General features: G+C 51.7%; 1 protein-coding gene and 1 long non-coding RNA gene across 5 annotated transcripts in view; one reads left to right on the top strand and one right to left on the bottom strand.

Moving 5' to 3' along the window:
• Positions 1–1,841: 1,841 nt before the first annotated feature.
• On the bottom strand, positions 1,842–21,709 carry LOC116570750. 2 transcript variants are annotated; one of them, XR_004277547.1, is made up of 4 exons: positions 21,296–21,709; positions 19,613–19,738; positions 2,297–2,370; positions 1,842–2,095 (listed from the first exon to the last, which is right to left on the bottom strand). It is a non-coding gene; the product is annotated as an uncharacterized LOC116570750 (long non-coding RNA). The 2 variants fall into 2 exon arrangements; XR_004277546.1 differs by having other exon boundaries at positions 1,842–2,370.
• Positions 20,343–22,754, top strand: part of LMX1B (LIM homeobox transcription factor 1 beta) — an 82,832-nt gene continuing 80,420 nt past the window's right edge. For all 3 annotated transcript variants that reach the window (XM_032308256.1, XM_032308255.1, XM_032308257.1), the window contains exons 1-2: positions 20,343–20,790; positions 21,627–21,813. In XM_032308256.1, the coding sequence (XP_032164147.1) occupies positions 20,652–20,790; positions 21,627–21,813 (326 nt within the window). In that variant the 5' untranslated portion in view covers positions 20,343–20,651. The remainder of the gene's footprint in view (positions 20,791–21,626; positions 21,814–22,754) is intronic.

Below are 22,754 nucleotides of genomic sequence, written 5' to 3'. Positions count from 1 at the left end.
GCAATTACCATCTCCAACTTGCTGATGAAGCAGCTGGAGTTCAGAGACGGGAAATAGACGGTTAGGAGTCATATAGATGGTAAGGGCGGAGGCGGGATTTGCACCCTCATTGTCTAGCTTGAAAGACCGGGAACTTAATTCACTGCGTGTTATTGCTTTCCTTGATTGCTTGTACGTTATTTCGATTAATTCAGAAACAAAATAAAATCGTAAGCCCCTGTCAGTGGTTTTAGGGTATCTGGCTGCATAAAATGCAGATAGGGTCAGAGCGTGCCTGAAACCCTGGGGCCAATGCGTCCTTCCGAGATGGTGACCGTCCAGCTTTGTATCTTTTCATCTCAAGTGGCCCAGACCAGCCCTGACACCAGCACATGGCAGGTGCAATTCAGAAAAAAGAGAAGATGCTCCGAACACAAGTTATAATAACAATATCTGAGATTTATTGGTGGCTTATTATGTGACAGGCATTGTACTCTTGAGTCCTCATGACGACCTGTGGAGGTGGAAACAGTAGCTATCTTGTGTTAAAAATGAGGGAACTGAGGGGTGCCTGGGTGGCACAGTCATTAAGCACCCCACTCTTGGTTTCAGCTCAGGTGGTGATCTCCCGTTGTGAAATCAAGCCCAGCTTTGGGCTCCACGGTAAGTCTAAGTCTGCTTGAGATTCTCTCTCCCTCTTCCTCTGCCCCTCCCACTTGCCCCTGCTCTCTAAATAATACATAAACAAATAGATAAATAAAACTTTTTTTAAAAACTGAGGGAACAGAAGCACAGAGAAGGAAAGTTCCCTCCTAAGGTCACACAGCCATCTCAGGTGGAGCCAAGCTGAGGTTGAGTCTGACTCCAAAGCCAGCCCTTAATCACACGTTCTGATGCCTGTCATAGTTCCTCTGTGGCCAAGAGGGAATTTTAGTGGTACCTGCAGAGATCAGAACTGTAAGGAGCCAGGTAAGGTGGATGCTTGTGGCTAACAACCTCAGGGTATTTCCCTGGCAAATGCCCAGGGAAAGACTGTGTAGTCAGGGCTGAGGCACAGTAAGCACACAGCAAAAACTTGCTAAATATTCTTGTTGTTGTGACTTCAGCCTTAATCTTGAGTTCAGAATTATTGTATATGGTAAAGAAGGTCATCACCAGTAAAAATAAATCCAACCTCTAAGTAGACACTTAGGTTTAAAAGGATGTTCAAGGAGCACCTGGGTGGTTCAGTGGGTTAAGCCCCTACCTTTGGCTCAGGTCATGATCTCAGGGTCCTGGGATCCAGACCTACATCGGTCTCTCTGCTCAGCAGGGAGTCTGCTTCTCCCTCTCTCTCTGCCTGCTGCTCTGCCTACTTGTGCTCTCTCTCTCTCTCTCTGTCAAATAAATAAATAAAATCTTTTTAAAAAATAAAATAAAAGGATGTTCAAGGGGTTCCTGTGTGGCTCAGTCATTAAGCCTCTGCCTTTGGCTCAGGTCATGATCTCGGGGTCCTGGGATCAAGCCCCACATCGGGCGGGCTCCCTGCTTGGCCAGGAAGCCTGCTTCTCCCTCTCTCTTCCCCTGCTTGTGTTCCCTCTCCTGCTGTCTCTCTCTGTCAAATAAATACTTTTTTTAAAACATGTTCAATTAGGAGAATGCTCATGATACGTTGTTAGTGATTTTTTAAAGCAAACTATATTTTTATATATAAATATATATGCATATATATATATACAACACATATATACGTATAGCATGATCCAAATGTTGTTTCTTAAAAAAAATATCCAAACATTTTTAAAAAGACCAAAGGAATAAACAAAAAGGTTAACTCTGGGTGCTAGTCCTAAGGATTAATTTTATTTTCTCATTTGTGCTTTTCTATATGTTCCAAATTTTCTATAATGAAGTAGATTATATCTATAATTTAGAAATTATTGAATTTTTTTACAAAGGTTTCCAAGTGTAAGAGACATTAGACTGCCATAACAACCTCAAGCATTGCTTTTCTTTTAACTTTTTTTCTTCATTTATTTGTTCATTCAACAAATACCCACTGGTTTTGCTATGTGGGCTCATGCTCAGAGTTGATCAGACAGATTCCCTTGAAGAGCTCCCAGTGCAGCAGGTGGACCTACAGATGGAAAGACAGACAGTCCCATGCCATAATTGTGGTTCATCTCTGTATCCCAGTCTCAAGGTAGGTTCCGAAATAGAGTTAGGTGCTCCAGAAGTACTTGCTAATGAAGGGGTGGAATCCGGAAGACATGAGTTCAAATCCTAGCTCACCTGAGTTCCTGTTTCTGCTTCTACAAAACGGGGGGATAATACCTACCTCATAGGGTTGTCTGAAGGCTCAGTTAGCATGTGAAAAGTCTTCCACACAATGCCAAGAAGTAGTACTAGGCCCTCAACAAAGAAAAGAAATAATTTATTTCAGATTGGGTAGATTATGATGGTGTACCAAGTCTGGAGTCAGGTAATTCCTCCGCAACTATTTGGAGCTTGCCTAGAAAGAATTTTGGTTTAAAATTTGGAGAAGAGGGGCGCCTGGGTGGCTCAGTGGATTAAAGCCTCTGCCTTCAGCTCAGGTCAGGATCCCAGAGTCCTGTGATCGAGCCCTGCATCAGGCTCTCTGCTCAGCAGGGAGCCTGCTACCTCCTCTCTCTCTGCCTGCCTCTGCCTACTTGTGATCTCTGTCTGTCAAATAAATAAGTAAAATCTTTAAAAAAAGAATGTTTAAAAAAATAAAATAAAACTTGGTGAAGAGTTGTGCCTGGGTGGCTCAGTGGGTTAAAGCCTCTGCCTTTAACTCAGATCATGATCCCAGAGTCCTGGGATTGAGCCTCACATCAGGCTCTCTGCTCAGTAGGGAGCCTGCTTCCTCCTCTCTCTCTGCCTGCCTCTCTTCCTGGTTGTGATCTTGGTCTGTCAAATAAATAAGTAAAATCTTAAAAAATTAAAAAAAAATTTTTTTTAATTTTTAAATAAAAAAACTTTTAAAAATTGGAGAAGAGTGTGCGGACTAGACTTCCACTTATCTAAGAAAAGAAGAGGTATTAAATTTTAAAATGAAAGGAAAAACCAAAAAGTTGAAGAAGCAAAAGTTCTGGAAAGGTAGAGGAAGGAAACAGGGTAGACAGGGAGAGATAGAAGGTAGGCTGCTCATAATAGTCCATGTTTTGTAGACCTGACTTTGAAACCAGGCGAATATTTCACAGGATCATAAAACAATGCCAACTGTTTCAAAAAGAATTACAAATATCAAAAGCAAAGCAAACAAACAAAAAGCTAACTTATAGTAAGTTGTGATAAGCACATGCAGAGGAATTACTGCATGACTAAAGCCCAGTAATTTTGACTGTCCATCCCTAATAAGATAGTCCCTAAGGGCAAAGCAAAAATAAATAAACGAACTGCAGAAGAAAAAAATCCATAATTATATTTGTGGTGGTATTGGTGTTCTTCTCTGAGAATGTTAAGAGGCAGCGGGACTCAGCAAGCAAGTATATCTTTCATTGGGAACTGGAAAAAAAGGACACCCAGCATGTGAGAAAGGATATACAGTTGTAAAATGGATGTGGTTAAGTAGAAACATTGTAGTCTTGAATTTGAAATAGAAGTATCAATATGAGGGGTGCCTGGGTGGCTCAGTTGGTTAAGCATCTGCTTTCTGCTCAGGTCATGATCCCTGGGTCCTGGGATCCCTGGGTCCTGGGATTGAGCCCCCGCATCAGACTCCCTGCTCTGCGGAGAGCCTGCTTCTCCCTTTCCCCCTGCTCCCCCATACACTCACTCTCTTGCCAATAAATAAAATCTTTTTAAAAGAAGTATCAAGATGACCACATGACATATTTTTAATTAAGTAATATTCTTTATTTTTTTTTAGCAGTTTTAGGTTTACAGGAAGTACAGAGTTCCCATATCCCTCTTCATCTCCCCTCTCTCCCCCAGTTTCCCCTTTTATGAACATCTTGCATTAGTGGGGCACACTTGTTACAACTGATGAGTCAGTACTGACACATTATTATTAACTAAAGTCCATAGTTTACATCGGGCTTCACTCTTTGCGTTGTACCTCCTTGGGTTTGCACAAATGCATCAAGGACATGTATCTGCCGCTGTAGCATGGTACAAAATCGTTTCAATGCCCTAAAAATCCTCTGTACTCTGCCTCTTCATCTCTTCCCTTTCCCACCCCCTGGCAGCCACTGATCTTTTTACTGTCTTCACAGTTTTGCCTTTTCCAGAATGTCTTATAGCTAGAATCATACAGCATTTGGCCTTTTCAGATTGGCTTCTTTGACCTAGAAATATGAATTTAAGTTTTCCCTATGTCTTCTCATGGCTTGAGAGTCCATTTCTTTTTAGCGCCAAATACCATTTCACTGTATGGTTGGATCACAGTTTGCCTATTCGCCTACTGAAGGGCATCTTGGTTGCTTTCATATTTTGACAATCATGACTCACAAAACATTCTATCTTTAAAAAATAAAATGTATTTCCTAGCTCTGTCCCCTAAAAATGCCCAGAAACAGTGACCAACCCAATAGCAATGAGCATCACTTAAACCTCAAGTGTGGTCTCTAAATACCACACCCCCCCCCCCAAAGAAACCAGGGTTTCTTGGAGAAATAGCTGATTCCAGGCAGAAAATAGACAAGGTGAGTCTGGGGCATCTCGCTATTCCAAAAAGCAAGGAAGTTATCAAAGTCTTCTGGGGTCCAAAGGCCTCAGGAGCCAACTAAGAGGCTCTCTCTGGCCACAGGAGCTGATGTGAGCATTAACAAGAATAATTGCAGAGGATTAAAAAACAAACAGCAAATAACATTAAATCTGTATGTTCATCATGATACCTTCAAAACTCAGTAACTCCAGAGACGAAGTACGGAGTGATATTCAGGGTATCATGTATCTCAAGTTAAAGATTGGTAAGAAGAAGTTCCTTTTTATAAGTGTTACAGCTAACAAAGGAAGAAGGAAGATAGAATTAGAAGGTCATCATTTTGCCATCCCCAATGAAATAGTGAATCTAGGCAAAGACTATCAACACCTGGTGACATCATAAAGAGAGAGATCGCAGTCATTTATGGACCTCCTGACAGAAGGACACAACACCTCCCGCAAAGGATTATGGTCAAAATTTGAACCTGAGGGGTGCCTGGGTGGCTCAGTGGGTTAAGGCCTCTGCCTTCAGCTCAGGTCATGATCCCAGGGTCCTGGGATCAAGCCCCAAGTCGGGCTCTCTGCTCAGTGGGAAGCCTGCTTCCTCCTCTCTCTCTGCCTACTTGTGATCTCTGTCTGTCAAATAAATAAATAAAATCTTTAAAAAAAAATTTGAACCTGAATCTGATCAAGCCCTTGGATTTAATTACAGGAAACACAGAGGACAGAGGAACACGTTGAAGGACTCCACAGGGATACAAGCAGCACAACCCACACTGGGGGAGATATATTCCACAGGACAAACAGCCAGGTCCCTTTAACAAATAGATGGCAAGGGTTGGGGGGGGGGGCGGGGAAGGAGGGAGGGAGGCTACAGATTGAAAGAGACTTAAGAGACACCTATGGTCTTTTCTATAAGGGGTAAAAACATTTATGAGACAGTTAGGGAAATGTAAACATTGACTAGGAAAGTGAGATGATAATTTCTCCGGGTGTGATAATGGCATTATGGCTATAATCTTTTTTTTTTTTTAAGATATCCTTATCATTTGGAAAGATATAGCAAAATAGATAGGACTGAAGTATTATAGGGGCTCCTGGGTGGCTCAGTGGGTTAAAGCCTCTGCCTTCTGCTCAGGTCATGATCCCAGGGTCCTGAGATCAAGCCCCACATTGGACTCTCTGCTCAGTGGGGAGTCGGCTTCCCTGCTCTCTGCCTGCCTCTCTGTCTACTTGTGATCTCTGTCAAATAAATAAATAAAATCTTTTTAAAAAGGGGGGGGGGTATTATAGAGTCTGAAATTTGCCAAGCAATCCATTGGCACATTATTCTCTTTACTTTTATATGTGTTTGAAATTTTTCAGGAAAAAAAAAAACTTTACCAAAAATACAAAATAAAAGCACCTCTTAACAGAGTCAGAGGCAGGATCTGTGTCACTGATATATTTGTGTGGTCACCTCTGTGAAAATGGGGCCTGAGGGGCTATTTTCTTTGCAACACTCCTGCTTCCTTCTAAGTGCCTGTTGGTGAGTTGGTTCTAACCTGCCTACACAGAGGTGAGGAGGGACCGTGGGCGATGCCTCCTCCCCACATCAGTGTGCACCCCGGGAATAAGTACCAGTCCTAAGGAAGAGGGAACCAAGCTGGGTTTGGGCTCTAGCACTGCAGCCAACTTTGCATGAGCGAGGTAGGAACATTAGAAACCCAACCTTTCAGGGCGGGCTCCTCTCTGAGTCATGTGTTCCCAGCCAGGTATGAACAAGGTCAGGGAGATACAAGCAGGGTCATGTAATGATTAAGATTCTGGGCTCTGAAAGACACAGGTTCAAATCCTAGCTCCCCTAGCATGGGCCTTTACCTGGATGTGTGTCCATTTCCACACCTGTAGATTGAGAACAGTATGAGCCTCGTGGGGGTTCAGCATGGGAATGTGTCTGAGGCACTAAGCTCGGTGCCAAGCTGGCGTGGTACTCAGCGCACGGTGGTTATTGCTGCTGCTCTTCCTGTTGTTATTTTATATTAATTATTAGATAGCCAGAACATAAAGTAGGACCTTTCCCTGCCAATTGTTCCTTATATTCAGTTCCTTACAGAGTATGTTGTATTATGGGGCACTTTCTCAATTATTTCATTTTGACCAATGCAATGCTGTTTGGGAAAGATGCATTATCCTGAAATGACCTCGATTCATGCTCATTTTGGATGTTAATCACAGTAACCTGACAAATGGGCTAAAGGAAATAAAGTAATTTTGCTTTAGAATTTCTCCTGGGAATGTGGCCTTGGACACACAGGGCTGGATGTCATTACAAACAAGCCTTTTATAGTCCAGTTTATCATGCGTTACGGAAGCTGTATAGATTACGAATCTCTGCGACAAGAAGAGTAAGCATATAACCTCATGGCATAACATTTGGCAAATAGGTATTTGTGGTGTGGGGACAAGTACAACATCATACTTGAACTTGTATGTCAAGCAACTTAGAAGTGGAGACAAGCACTTTGGGAAATGATGCGGGACATCTTGAAAAGGGAGTTAGTCAAGACAAAGGACACAGATTCAAAACTGTAGGCAAAGCACAGGCAAAAATAAAAGTAAAAGCACAAGCAAAAATAGACAAATTGGATTTGAAGATTAAAAACTTCTGTTCATCTGGGGCGCCTGGGTGGCTCAGTCATTGGGCATCTGTCTGCCTTTGGCTCAGGTCATGATCCCAGAATCCTGCGATCACTGAGCCTCACATCAGGGAGCCTGCTTCTCCCTTTCCAGCTCCCCCCTGCTCGTGTTCCCTCTCTCACTGTCTCTGTCAAATAAATAAAATCTTAAAAAAAAAAAAAAAAACAACTTCTGTTCATCAAAGGGCACAATCAACAGAATGAAAAGGCAACTGAACTGGTTGGGAGAAAACATTTGCCAATCATATATCTGATAAGATGTTAATATCCAGAATATATAAAGAATTCCTACAACTCAACAACACAAAGAACGATGCATGGGCAAAAGACTTGACTAGAGGGGTGCCTGGGCGGCTCAGTGGGTTGAGCCTCTGCCTTCGACTCGGGTCATGATCTCAGGATCCTGGGATCAAGCCCCACATGGGGCTCTCTGCTCAGTGGGGAGCCTGCTTTCTCCTCTCTCTCTCTGCCTGCCTCTCTGCCTACTTGTGATCTATTTCTCTCAAATAAATAAATAAAATCTTTAAAAAAAAAAAAAGACTTGACTAGACTTTTCTTCAAAGAAGATACACAAATGGCCCGTGAGCACGTGAAAATATGCACAGCGTCACCATTCATTAGGGAAATGCAAATCAAAACTGCAAAGCATTACTTCCTCCTGCTCATTAGGATGCTACTGGCAAAAAAATAAGAGAACATGGAGAAATCAGAACTCCTGTGCCCTGCCAATGGGAATGCAAAATGGTGCAACCACTATGAAACACACCAGGGTGGGTCCTCGGAAAATTGAGCTAGGACTGCCATACGATTCAGTGATCCCACTTCCGGGTATATATTCAAAAGAATGGAAAGCAGGGATTTGAAGAAATGTTTGTACGCTCGTGCTCATGGTAGCCTTCTTCACCATGGCCAAGGGATGCAAGCAACTCAAGTGTCCACCCACAGATGAATGGAAAAACAGAACGCGGTCCAGATGTATAATGGGATACGACTCAGTCTTTAAAAATACAGAATTTCCAACAGATGTTGTGACACAGATGAAACTTAAGGACATGATGTTAGGTGAAATAAGCCAGCCAACAGTGAATACATATGTACAACTCCACCTATATGAGATACCAATAGAGACAGAAGTAGGATGGTGGTTGCCAGGGGCTGGGAGGAGGAGAGGGTGGGGAGTGAGTGTTTAATGGGAACAGGGTCTCAGCTTTGAAGATGAAAAGAGCTCTCAAGATGGGTGGTGCTGATGGCTGCTCAAAAAATGTGACTCTACTTGATGCCACTGAACTGTACGCTTTGGTTAAGGGCGGGGGGAGCGCCTGGTGTCTCAGCCGGTTGAGTGCTGGACTCTTGATCTCAGCTCAGGTCTTGATCTCAGGGTCCTGAGTTCAAGCCCCACTTGGGCTCTGCACTGCACGTGGAGCCTACTTAAAAAGAAAGGTTAATATTAGGCAGCCATCAAAAAAAAAAAAAAAAAAAAGAAAAGAAAAGAAAAGAAAAATCTTGCCATTTAGAATGACATGGATGGAACTAGAGGGTATTATGCTAAGTGAAATGAGTCAATCAGAGAAAGACAATTAACATATGATCTCACTGATACGAGGAATTTGGGAAAGAAGACACAAGATCATAGGGAAAGGGAGGGAAAAATGAAACACGATGAAACCAGAGAGGGAGACAAATCACGAGAGACTCTTAATCTCAGGAAACAAACTGAGGGTTGCTGGAGGGTGGGGCAGGGGCAGGGATAGGGTGGTGGGGTTATGGACATTGGGGAGGGCATGTGCTATGGGGAGTGCTGTGAAGTGTGTAAGACTGATAAATCACAGTCCTGCACCCCTGCAGCAAATAATACATTATATATTAATTTTTTAAAAAGGTTAAGATAGTAAATATTATGTCATGTGTATCTTACCACAATTAAAAATAATAAAAAGGCAGAAATACAAATAAAGACCTTGAAATTAAACTGTCTCAGAAATTACAAGAAAGATCATTTATTTATATTTATTATCTCTCTCTCTCTCTCTTTTTAGGGGGGGCAGGCAGAGGGAGAGGGAGAGAGAGAGAGAGAGAATCTTAAGCAAGCTTCATGCCCAGTATGGAGCTATCTCGTGACCCTGAGATCATGACCTGAGCTGAAATCCAGAGTCGGATGCTTAAATGGCCACCCAGGTGCCCCCTGTTTATTACTTCTTTTTAACCCATCTGTGGGGTTACTGTTCTAAACATCCAAAATTAGAATAAAAATTGGGATTATAATTTTGCAGGTAATACCCAACTCATAAATGTAATATTTTAAGTAGGCATGTGACAGTTTCAGCATCTTGAGTTTATGTACTCAAATTGACCAAAAACATTTGGAGGACATCTTTTCACTAGAGAAGTCCAAGGGTGCTTCCCATCCCTTCTCGCGTGTTCAGGGAACATATGGAATCATCTGGCAACAGCACTGTTTCTCCCAGTCAGGCTCTCTTTGGACAGCCCCAGCCCTCTCCAGCCCCTGGACTGTTCCAGGCTCCCCCACAGCCTAGAACCCAGCATTCTGGGCCTCACAACTCCCACAAAGAAGCCTGCCCTACTCCCCCGTGGGATCCTTCCAAATCAGACGGCATTTAGCATCTAAAAGGCTGGTGTTTGTGTGCACCTTTCAGTGTTCTTTTATTAGAAGGGAGGAGCTACTTCAAAAAATGGCTGGAAACAGATTTTTAATTTTTTTAAGTTTATTTTTAATAATCTCTATACCCAACATGGGGCTCAAATTCATGACCTTGAGGTCAAGAGTCACATGCTCTCCCAATTGAGCCAGCCGGGTACCCCAGGAAACAGATTTTTTAAATTGTTCCTGCACCTCGATACCCTGTAAACAGTTTTCCTTTCACAGGGTCCCCTTGGGGCTGTCACCTTCCACTTGGCCCCACAATGAGCTTCCACCAAGGGAAGCTGGCCTGAAGGGCCTCTCCTTACCAGTGGCAGACAAGGGGGCCATGAGGGAGGAATTCTGTCACCAGCAGGCCTTGGGAGCTTATGAACAGGACCAGGCCCCTGGCCACATCCACTTGTCTTCCCTTGCACTGAGAGACCATCACAAAGGCCCCAGGAACTGCTGTTATGGTTGTCATCAAGAATCTCCAGAGACCAGCCTTTCCTTTCCTCACCCTCTCTCATCCCCACTTCCAGGCTTCTTTGCTCCTCCCAAGCCCCAAATCCTGGCTGCCTCAGTTTCTCCAGACTGTTCCACCCTCCTCTAGAACCTAGCAGGTGCAAATCTTCCTTTACATCTTCTCTAGCATGGGCTGTGAATCCAAGCATCTCCAGCCCTGTCCTTAGTGCTCCGGGGTAGAAGGGAAGGCCATGAGGGGAACAAAGGTAATGAGATGATCATTCAGGAAAGATAATCAGACTCATCTTCTGCCATGAGAATCGGTTTCGTGCCTCGAGTCCTCAGCTGTACACGGGAGAGGCAGATCCCCAACCACCAAGTAATATTTGGTGGATATATGGACCATGTAATATTTCAAGGGCACAATATGGACCATGTAATATTTCAAGGGCACTTGTCCTCTCTGCGTCCAGTAGAACCCCTTCCATTGTTTGGCCACTGAGTGGTGCCCTCTTCACCACTCCTTCCTGATCCCTCCTGGGTTTCTCCCTGAGACTGCAGGGTGGGCAGGGGTGGGGGACAGATAATTCCATCTCACTGTGAAGGAGAAACACGTGTTGCTGAAAACGGTAAGGGAAACCTAAGCCGGTCCAGGAGGTGAAAGAAGGCTTCTGGGAGGTGGTGATGTTTACACCTAGGTAGGAAGGATGAATAGGAGGAAGCTAGGAAATGGCAGCAGAGAGAACCTTCCAGGCAAAGGGAACAGCCGGTTCAGACCCTACAGGCAGGAGAGAATGCGCACTGCTTGAGAAGCTAAAATAAGCACAGTGCGGTTGGTGAGTGACACAGAGAGTAAGGGGGAAGGAGGTGGACACGGGCCAGGAGGCCTTAGGGGCCACTGGGAGGATTCTAGACTTGGAAGCTTTTCCTGGGTTTGAAAAAGCTCTTCCAGGGAGAGCAACTCTGCCAGGCAGATTGTGTACGCCGAAGGGGAGGTGGAAGCCAGGATGGGGGGGTTGGAATTTTCTGGCTTCTCTGTGCACCGGGAAGAGTTGCAGGGCTGTCCAGATCCCACAGAGCTCAACACCAGGCCCAGCCCACTACCCTTAAGAGGCTGCCCAGCACCCACAAGTGGGAGCGTAAGGGCAGTAGCTACTGGCCCAGTTCTGCCACTCGATGACCTTGAGCAAGGCATTTCCCCTGAGCCACGCCTTCCCCATCTGCATAATGGGCATCAATGCCAGCTACCTCACAGGCCTGTTTTAGGATTTCAAGAGCTCACAGATGTTGCAGGCTTCACAAAGGGTACAGTGAGTCACCGGTAAAGGTGAATTATTATCGTCACTAATATTAGTGTCATTACTGATGCTCACTGCCTGTCCCAATTCCTGAGCGCTGTTCTGTCTGTTGTTTCCTGGACTGTCTCGGGATCAGCCCTGGGACTGCACGCGATGCTCTGCTTCTTTGCACAAATGTGCCTGTTGCACGAGGAGAGCCCCTCCTTCCGCAGAGGGTCCAGCGGGGTTGCTCGGGGGACACATTCCAGAAAGAATAACTGTGTAACATGAAACCCTGAATCTGGAAACACAACCTCTATGGGAAATTAGAGGATAAGGTCTGCTCTGCGGACCGCCCAACCTCATTCCATACAAAAGGGATATTGAGACCCAAGGGCCTGGTCACTCAGCCTTCTGCCTATGGTCTCACCTCTCACCACAGCCAGAGAGATCTTCCTAAAAGAAATTAAACTTGGCCATGGCATCGTGCTGTTTGAACCCTCCCATGGATCCCCACGGCCCTCAGGTTCAAGTTTACACTCCTCATCATGACCAACAATGCCATGTGGTCAGGCTCCTGCCCACGCCTGCAGCCACATCCTTGTTCCGACCCAGCCATACACGCTTCCAATGGATCGAGTTCTTTCCTGCCTCAGGATCTTTGCACACCAATGACCCTCTTGCCCTCTCTAACAGCCTACTACCAATCCTTCCAGATTCAAAAGCCCACGGACCTTGTTGAACCTCCATATAGTAATGTGAAGTAGTAATATCATCCCCACTTTCCAACTGAAGAAACTGAGGCCATGGGAACCACCAGATGGCTCCTGAAACTAAGCCCCAAACCATGCCATCCAGACTCCAGAATCTTTGCTCACCTAAGAGGAAGCACCTGGTTACCCCTCCATCCTAACAGGGGAGTGAAGGTGGTTCAGGTAAGAAGCCTGAGCCAAGGAGCAGAACAGGACCAATGCGGCACAGAACAAAGACACTGAAGTCACGATGCATTCAAAACCCCACATGGCCCCTCATACTCCTGTGGTTTAAGGAGAGACATCTGACCTCTCCGAAGCTCAGTTTTCTCATCTGTAAAGTGGGGCGCACTGGGAGTGTTCAGGAGCCACACATGGGAAATGCCCAGCATGTGGTAGATTCCCAATGGAGGGCATGACCGCCTCCCTCCCTGGATGCATCTGGGGAGGCCGGACCAGTCCAGACCAGCCCATCCCAGACGAGACTTGCATCACCCGAGGTTAGGCTGCCGGGGCCTGGGAACCATCCCTGCCCTGTTTTCTGTTTTGGGTTTTGTGTTTCCCAGCGTTTCCTTTGGAAACAGTCCAGCTTCCTCCCTGCTGGAAGGAGGCAGGAGAGGATTGTTCACGCCTGGGCCTGGATGCCCAGGGGAGCTGTGTGGGGAGGTGACAAGAGCCTGGGGTTTGGAGTCCAGCCAGTTCAGGTTTGAATCCAGAATCTGACACTTAAATGCTGTGTGACTCCGGACGAGTGACTTCACCTCTCTGTAGTGCTGATTTCCTCACCTGTTAATAGGTCTCAGGATTTCTACCTCAGCGAGAATTGGATGTGGACGGAGGGACTCAGATGAGAGAAGATTCTGGAGGTATTTGCCCAGTGTATGTACAATGATTCCTTTTGAGGAGGTGTTGAAGGTGGGGAAGGAGCTACAGGCTTACGTGGAGAGTTACGCACAGAAATGCCCCATGGCAAACAGAAGAGGGTGGGTGTCCTGTGGCAGGAAGGAGGACATATTGGGCGGAAGGAGAAATTTAGCTCTGGATTATCATCACCCTACTGGAATGAGGGTCTGAGGTGATCACACCTCTGGTTTTTCAGGAGAAAAATCTGTATTTTCATCCCAAATCTCATGATCAAGATGGGGTAAGGAGCATATACTATAAGATTCCACTTACACACATCTCAGAAATAAGGCAAAACTCAGGTACAGTGATGGAAACCAGGATGGTGGTGGCTTCCTTGGATGAGAGTTGGGCAGTGCCCCGGGGGGGAGTATATGGAAAGATTCCGGAGAGCTGGAAATATTCTCTTGATCTGGGTGTTGGGGACATGCGTGCGCCCCCTTTGTAACTGCATGCTTTGTGCACTTCTCTAGGTGGATGTTATACTTCAATCAAAATGCTAAAATGATTTTAGAACAAAGCTATCAAGGCTGCAGGTCTGGGAAGAGAGACAGTCAGGAGGACCAAACCGAGTGCACCTGTAGGCGGTATCCTGCACCCCAGCTGAGACATGGGCCCCTGACACCCCAAACTGACTCCTCACCCTTCTGGAGCACCCCTGCTTTCCTAGCCAGCCAGGAGGAGAGAGGATGGGAAGCCCCATGTCCTTTCAACCTGCCCCTTTGGCCAGATTCTGCTGAGCTCCAAGTCTAGAGAAAATAGCATCATCTGCCACTTCCATGATAAAGCAACACCCCCCCCCCAAAACACCTTTATTTTTTATCCATCTTACTTTAGGCAGAGTTCTGTTTCCAAAAAAGCCTTTCTAGAATCTGGATGTCACAAAGCCTGCCGCCCAACCCTGAGCAGCTAACCACTGAGTGGCAGCAAACTCTTCTGGCAGCATCCCTGGAGCCCAGGAGCCCCTGGGGTGGTGGCGGGAGAGGGCTGGTGGTTGGCAGCAGGACTGCCCCCGCTTCGTCCCTCTGCCTAGTCCGGATATCTTAGTTTTATTTTTATTTTCACTCTTGTTCTTTTCTTTTCTAAGAGCCAACAGAAGGCGCACAAGCCTCCTATATAAAGCGGCACTCGCCAAAACCAATGCACATCAAATGCATTTGTTTGCACAGACACTCATAAAAACTTTACTAGACACCAAATAATTACAGGAAGGGGCAAACCTCCAACTCCACTGATCCCCAGTGTTTTGAAGTGGATTGAAGATAAGGATCTAGTAGCATGGGCGGTGGCCTCAGCATCACATCCAGCCCCTTCCCCAGCCACGCACCCTCAGGGTGGAGACGCATGAACTTTCTTGCTTTTGCGAATTTGTGTCCAATTCATATAAAATGTTTTCCTGCAAGTTATTCTTAGTGTCTTAATGGGGCTTTTATGGCTCCAAATACAGTCCCTGGCTTTTTCTTTGTTCTGGCTCAGGTCTTTGGTAGGGGAAGCCCCTGGTTCTAGATGGGTTGCTGAAAAAACCCAGTCCATCCATTTGGCAAGAAATGCAAAGATTCTTGAAGAAAGTGCCTTTTAAAAAATAAATATAAATGGCACCTCGAGAGTCCCACACCGTCAGTTTTGATGCACTAGGCTGAGGCCCCTAATTCTGTTGTCTTCCAAAGCTACTTCCAGACCCAGGCTCCACAGCCAGGACAAGTGGAGAAGGCTGACGTTCTCTGGGCAGGACATGTGGGCACTGTCCGGGAACTCTCCTGCACCCAGCCCACAGCTGCCTGGATCTGAGTTTTGCTTGCCCTAAAGGAAGATAAATGCCGGAGCTCAGCATGTCTCTGTTTCTCCGGTCAGGTCCTGGTTGGGAGGGGAGGAGGCAGCTATGGTTTCCCCATGTCCCAGGGATGGCTTGTATCCAATTATTCACTGAGTATTTACAGAGGCCTACTCTGCGCCAGACACGGTAGTAGGCACTTACATTTCATTCTCTCAGCCATCCTGTGGAATAGATGTTATTACTATACCCCCCTTCCAGGAGGAAGCTGAGGTGCAGGGGACAGCACTTTCCAGAGTCCCACAGCCACATCCTGAACCAGACCTGGCCAGGGCCCGGTCCCTCTCCTGTCTTGAGGACTGATAGAAGGCTTCAAATCTGAGCCTGAGCTCCTAACCGACCAGGGAGGAATTCCATGACGCTGGAGCCAAACTTTGCACTGAAAAGCCATGGGCCTGTGGCCAGAGTCCCCCCCCCCCCCACCCCCTGCCCAGCTAGACGAAGTAAGGCTGGGCTGAATGAGGACAGAAGGACCTCGCTGGGACCACCCTCCGCATCACAGACAGACATGCACCAGCACACTGCCTCAGAGCCACACACTTGTCTCACCAACAAACTCTGCCGAAAACCCTGTCCTCTGCCACCTCCCTCCCACTAGCCTAGAAAACCCCAGAAGGGAAAGAAAGTAAGAACCCACTCTCAGCCCAGAGACTGAGGCACCCCAGCTGGGGCCTTTCTCCTGTCCTTCCTCTTTTTGGACGTCCACCTGACTCTGGGGCTCTGTGAGCTCTCCGCCGGCACAGGAAGACCACAGAAACTTTTCTCTGGGCTGTGGGACAGCGGTGACTGGGTTACTTATCACACGCATTCTTCTCCCTGCCAGCTGAGAAGGGGCCCAAGCCTTTGCCCCAAGTGTCCTGGGGTCAAGCACGCTGAGGTTCTCAGAAGAGAGCGTGGTCACCACTGCCTCGGAAAGCCAGGACACTCCACCTCTGGCGTTGCTGTCCTACCCCAGTACCAGAGCTCCTGGATTTCTGGATCCCAGCTGCCACCAGGGAATGGTGGCCCCCAACCCAGGCCTTGTCTTGGGGTGGCTCTGGTCCAGTCTGCTTCCCGCAGATCTGAGCACCACGAGGGCCAATGGCGCGAGGGCAGCGTGGGACGGGTCTGAGCACTCCGACAGCCGGACTCTCCCGGGCAGGGTGGAATCCGGCATCCACGCAGCCCCTCCTCCGCGCCGTCATGCTCCACGGCACTCTGCTGCGCATTGCCCAGTACTCCATCCCTGCCCGGGATCCTTGCTTCTAGCTGGGGTTGTAAACTGCGAGGGGACCTGGGTTCGGCTCCGCTCAGAAGCGCAGCCCAGGGGAGGATGGACAGGACTCCACTGTGGGGAGGGGTGGTCCCAGGGCTACGTTTGGGAAGAACAGTAGCACAGGCAGGCACAGGGAGTGCAGGGTCCCTAAAGAGTGGAGCAAGAGGGTTACAGGGAAGGGCTCCTCGGAGAGGAGGCATCCGCAGGATTGGGAGAGCCGGGACTGCCGCTGAGCTTCCCTCTCAGTTCTTGCTTCCTTCCAAGCGATTCCAAACAGCCGGCTGGGTCTTTCCTTAGGTGGAGAAAATCTGAAGCTGTTTCTCTGGCTGAAATCCAAGCCACAGAGAATCCCAGATAGGCGGGAGCGCCCGGGTTCGAGCCTCTGGGGGCGTCGTGGGTCCAGGACCACCGAGGGCCGCTGGGGGTGCCGGCGGGTGCCAGATCAGGCGGGCTCCATTGCGCACAGTCAATTGCCGCTAGGCGCCTACGGACGGTACCTGACTCCGGGGGGCCTAGGCCCCCCATTCTACTGTCCAGCTGGCTGTTTCTTCAGCAGGGGAAGTGGTGGGGAGGGCTGGAGCCACGACTGTGCTAGAGACCTGGGTGTTCTGTGCTTCTGCGTGCGAAGGACCCGGGACCGCGGACTCAGCCGCGGAAAGAAGGCCCGGGAGCCGGGACAAAGGGCAAGGAAACGGACTTATATGGTGATCCGGAGTGTGGGGGTGTGGCGAGGGGGACGAACGGACATGGAGCGGAGAAGATGTGGGGGGGACCGCAGGTTTGTGGACTGAGCTGCCCCGCTCCCAGACCAGAAAGAGCAGCCGGTGCCTGGGTCGGGCATGTACCCAGCAGCCTGCGGTGACTCTGAGCGTCATCCGTGGCCCTCCGAATGTCGGCCCTGGTGGTGCGGGCTGTGACTTGGTCAGGGGTGGGGGGTGAGGGACCAGGATTCTGCGTGCCCCAGCACAGACCAAACCGGAATACCAGAGCCGGGTTGCGGGCACATCCTCTTGCCCAGGGACCTTACCTTTGGGTAGCCCCGGGAACACGACCCTGGGCAGTCTGCTGCCCCGACTCGGCTCTTAGACGCCAGCCTGAGGGTCACAGAAGGCCGAGAGGCCAGGCCACCAGGCCCCCCCCCCCATTTTGGTTGAAGGGGAGAAATGCCAAGAGGAAGAAGCCGGTCACAGGGAAGGTGGGGAGTCGGGAGGAGGAGGCTGGAAGGCTGCACCCGGAGTGTGGGGTCTGAGGTGAGTGTGCGGGGCCTGAGACGGGAGAGGGTTCCCAAGCGCGCTCTGAAGAAGGCGAGGGTCTGGGCCTGGAATCAGGACCCTCGAGCCCACAGGCAACGTGCAGGGACGCAACGCTGCCAGCAGAGGGCAGAATGCGCCCGGTCGGTTTGCCCGTACGGTGCCGGGCTGTGCGCGCCCGAATTTTGCCTGCCGGGCTTCTCCCGCAGCCGCGGCGCCCCCGCCCCAGATGCGGGGGGATGGAGGCCCAGGCCCAGGCCCAGGCGCAGCCTTAGGAGCTCAAGGCCTTCCAGGCTGTGCAAGGACAAGCGACCAAGGGCGTATGAGAGAAGCTACATATCCTCTCATCCACTGTCCTGGATACAGACACACAAAGACGTAGAGAAATACACGGAGTCACAAAACCACGCGCGCACTCGCGCACACACACAGAACCCCAAAAAACTCTGAGAGACAAGCAAGCGCACAGAATCATTCAGAAACCCGAAGATACACTCAGACACAAAGATGACACGAAGACACATAAACAGAAAAGTATCCCAAACACAATAAAGAGGTTGAGAGACACACAAAGACGTTGGCACCCACATACAACGACAGGGACACAAGGACACACACAAAGACCTACAAATGCACAGAAGATACAGAGGCATGTTAAGACCTGCAGATGCACACGCACATGGGCACGGGAAACACACCCAGGTACACAGATTCACATACTTGGAGCCCAGAAAGTCTCAGGCACATAGAAATACTGTATGTGCACAGACACGGGTGCACAGGCATGCAACAGACTCCGAAGCGGGAGCATCGAGGCGCACACGCACACACAGATACCCACCGACACACAAGCAGGTACTGGGATGGGGCGGGAGCCTTCTAATCCTCCACAAAGCCAGGCCCCTCCGCGGGGCCCCGCGGCACAGGGGGCCACTTCTGACCAAGCCTCCGGCAGGCTCCAAATCCGATCCGCCCTCTCGCCTCCAGCGGGGTCAGGGGACCCGCCTCCCGTGCCCTCCGCCCCCGCCCCGCTCCGCGCCGCTGCTCAGGTCCGGGAGGGGCCGGGCCGCCCCGCAGCGGCTCGAGGGGTCAGCCAGCTCCTGCCCCGGGCCCGCACCACCACCACCACCACCACCACCACCCACCCCCTGCTCCTGGGCGATCCGCGCCTCTGTGGAGACCCGGGACCCGAAGACACAGGCGGCCTAGGCGCGGTGTACCGCAGCCGGACACAGCGGCCTGCGCACGGAGCACGAGTGCGGGTGCCAGGGCGGGTGGGTGCCTGGCCCAGCGGGCGCGAGAGTCTGGGACTCTGTCTTGCCGACCTTTCACTCCCCAGCGTCAAAGCCCACCTTGCCCAGTCTGACCAGGGCGCTGTCCCTGCCAGGTGCGGCCTACAGACCCCTAGCCGGGCCCCTCCGCTACCAAAAGGAGCCTATCCCAGCCACCAATCCCGCTTCCATCGAGCAACCGAACACACATCGTCCTGGGCCTTCAGTTACCGACCCCAGAGCCACCACCCCCTTCCCGTGCATTTACAAATCCTGCAAGGCCACGTTCTCATCCATTGCCCCCACCTCTGGCCGGGCCCCGTTCTCAGACTGAATCGCCCTCTAAACTCTCCGTGCCTATGCTGGGCCTGACCCTCCTTCTCTGCCCAATGTCCCCCATCCTTGATCCCAGAGCCCTTCCAGGATCTTCGCTCACCCCTCGACCCAATCTCTGCCACGCCTGCTTTTCCGGACCCCTCACCCCAAATCCGGAGCCCAATCCCCTCTCCCAGGGCCAGGACCCCGTTTGGCCAGTCCTGGGCCAACAGCCCTTCCCGCCTGACGGGCCCCGTCCCTCAATCCAGCAGCCAGCCTCTCCGCGGACCAGAAGGGCCCCGGGAAGGCGCCGCCGCCCAGGGGACATCAACTCAGCCCGGAGCGACCTACCTTGACCAACAGATGGGGTCCCCGGTCGGCCACTCTCAGCCGGCGCCTTCCCCTGGTGGATCCGCTGCGCTCCCCGCCATCCGCTCAGTCTGGCCTCGCATGGGGCCACTCCTCCTAGCGCCGAAGCTTTACAAAATATTAATAATAAAGAAAGCAAGCAAGAAAAAAGAAAGCCTTCAATCCCCAACTCCCAAATCAATTTTTCAAAGGGGTGGGGCAGAAGGATTTGTTTCGAAGGTGCCCCAAACTTCTACAAGGGGCCAGCCGGCGCTCTGTCTGGCCGGGACGCCGGGGCCTGAGCTCCGGGCCAGGCGCGGAGCGGGGCGCAAGCCGGGGGCGCGGGGAACCCTCCCGCGGGGGGTGGGGGGGAGGCGACGGCACTATTTGACGTGGAGCCGCCGGCTCATCCCGGCGCACGGATACGAGGCGCACCAATGAGTTCAAATGTCAGGAAGTTTGAGGAGGGGTGAGGCGGCTCCCGGCCGGAGTATCCCTCCGCCGCCAGCCCCAGCTCTAAACCCAGCGGCTCCTCGGGCGCACCATGGCACTGGAGTAGTGCGGGGAGCGCGCCTGGAGCCCTGCGGCCCGCTGCGCCCCGCCCGGGACCCCGCTGCGCCGCCCGCGCCCCCCCAGCCCGCGGGGCCGCCCCTGCACCCCCGCCCCCTCCCCCGCCCGCCGCCGCCTCCGCCGCCGCTGCCGCCGCCGCCGCCTCCTCCCCGCGGCTCCGTCTGCTGCCGCCGCCGCAGCCCGGCTCCGGGGCTGACAAGCAGGTGACAGAGGAGCCGGCGCGCGTGGCTGCGAGTGCCCGGGAGAACGCGGCGCGGACTGCAGCGCCCCGGCCCGCCCGCACGACGCCGGGGCCCGGGGCCAGCGCGTCGGCGCTCCACGCTCGCCGGGGGCGGCCCGCGGCCCCTGCCGCAGCCCCAACCCCGCGGGGGCCGCGCCTCCCCGGCTCCGGGGCCGCGGCGGCGGCGAGCGGGCAGGCGGGCGGGCGGGCGAGCACCCTGGCCGGCGGGGCCCAAGGCGCGCCCCGCGTCCCATGGATATAGCAACAGGTCCCGAGTCGCTGGAGAGGTGCTTCCCCCGCGGGCAAACGGACTGCGCCAAGATGCTGGACGGCATCAAGATGGAGGAGCACGCCCTGCGCCCCGGGCCCGCCACTCTGGGGGTGCTGCTGGGTGAGTGCGGCGTCAGACGCCCAAGTGGTCATGGGCAGGGGACAGGGACATCCTTCCGAGATGGACTCAGGCGGCCAGACCAACGGAATAGGACATGGTTTGCAGGACGTAGGGGTGCGGGAGGACACAGACTAGTCTCTTGCAGTGATCACTGGAGGGTCAACAGGCACCCCTAAACAGGCATCGTGAGGAGAAAGAGCTTTGCAGGGACACCACCTAGGAGGAGGGAGGCCAGGACCGCTCCAGCTGCCACCCACCATCCTCACTGGGCCTTGGTGCTAGAGCTGCCACTCCCGAGGGGATAGGAGGTGGGAGGCCGGAGTGATGGAGACCCAAGTAGTCACCTTAGCAAGCTTGGGAGCAGTGCCAGGTCACTTGGTGGGGGGAGCTTTTAAGAGAAAAATGTCCCCTGGGCCACCCAAACTACAGGTTTTGGGGAGACTGGGGACAGAAGACCACGAACGCCGCCGTGGGGCGTGTCAGCCAGCGAGCGCCCCAGCCTCACCTCGCCCGTCTTGGTTCCAGCCGGCTACCCCGCGCCGTGCCGGTTCTCATACGTAGTAACACCAAGCGCCGGATCTCCGGAGAAGGGGAGAGTGCAGCGCCGAGCCAGGGCCCTCGAGACCCGCGGCCTCTCCGCGCGGGAGTCCGTGGACTGGGACCAACCAGCTGAGGCTGCCCGGGCCCTGGTGCGGCGGCCAGGGGAGCGCAGGCGGCGGGCGGCGCTCCCGGCTTGCCCTCGCCCTTGGGGCCCGGGCTGCGGGCAGCGCGCGGCCGGGACGCTGGGGCCAAGCTGGTCGGGGCTGACCGCCCGGCTCTCGCCCTGTGCGCTGCAGGCTCCGACTGCCCGCATCCCGCCGTCTGCGAGGGCTGCCAGCGGCCCATCTCCGACCGCTTCCTGATGCGAGTCAATGAGTCGTCCTGGCACGAGGAGTGTTTGCAGTGCGCGGCGTGTCAGCAAGCCCTCACCACCAGCTGCTACTTCCGGGATCGGAAACTGTACTGCAAACAAGACTACCAACAGTAAGCGCCTCTCTCGGTCTCCTCCTTCCCTGCCGCCGCCCGGGCACTCGAGCCCCGCCACCCCCCACTGCCAGGCCCGCGTCTGCCCAACGGCTGGCTCCGCGCACCGCTGGGCCCATCAGTTCTGAGGGCTGTGTGGGCTGTGCGACTCCTGACAGGGGCTAACCATCCCAGCCAGGCTGCCACTGGTGAGGTGGCCGGGAGCCTCTGGCGGTCCCTAGTTGCCATCTTTTGTCCGGAAACCTGCACTGGTTGGGGTACAGGACAAGGCCCTTGGCCAGTTAGGAGATACCATCCCTCTCTCTGTCCAGGGCCAGGGCCTGACCTCACTGAGACCTCAACTGGGGACCAGTGATTGATTTCCAAATGAAAACAGTGCTTTAGGGAGCCAGGCCCTGGTGGTGTGCTTCCCCAAAAGTAGAGTTTTATGGAGGTCTGGGATTCCTGGACCAAGGAAGTGGAGTTTGGGGGGCTGCTGAGTTGCCCGGGCAGCTCAGGATGCCTCCTTCCTGCCATGCTCTCTGTTGTCCTATCAGTCCCTGATAGAAAAGAGTGTCCATTCTCACCAAACCGTTCCATGCGGGAATTTTGCACTTAACAGTTTTTGCTGGCTGGAGGAACTGTCTAGGAAGAGGACCTCAAGAGGTGGCAAACCACAGTCTGGGGCTCCTGGGGGTGGGGATGAAGAGCTGCCCAAGTCAGCCTTCCCCAGCAGGCCCTCTTTCTTGCACAGTGTTTGTGTTGGAGTCGGGGTGGCTTGCTTTGCCCTGGTGTAGCCTAAACCTCAAGGTTGAGTCTGGAGACTATGGGTTGAGCCCTACCTGCAAACTTTTGTTTTTAAATGAGACTATAGATTTGTTTGGCAAGGTTCTGGGACAGTTAAGAGCAGATTCGGGCTTTTTCTTTTCATCGTCTGCGTTTTGTGCCTGGCAGTGTGATTG

This window comes from Mustela erminea, chromosome 12, assembly GCF_009829155.1.
Source record: "Mustela erminea isolate mMusErm1 chromosome 12, mMusErm1.Pri, whole genome shotgun sequence".
NCBI lineage: Eukaryota > Metazoa > Chordata > Mammalia > Carnivora > Mustelidae > Mustela > Mustela erminea.
Note: the sequence above shows the minus strand (reverse complement) of the source record. Positions and strands in the feature narration are given on the sequence as shown.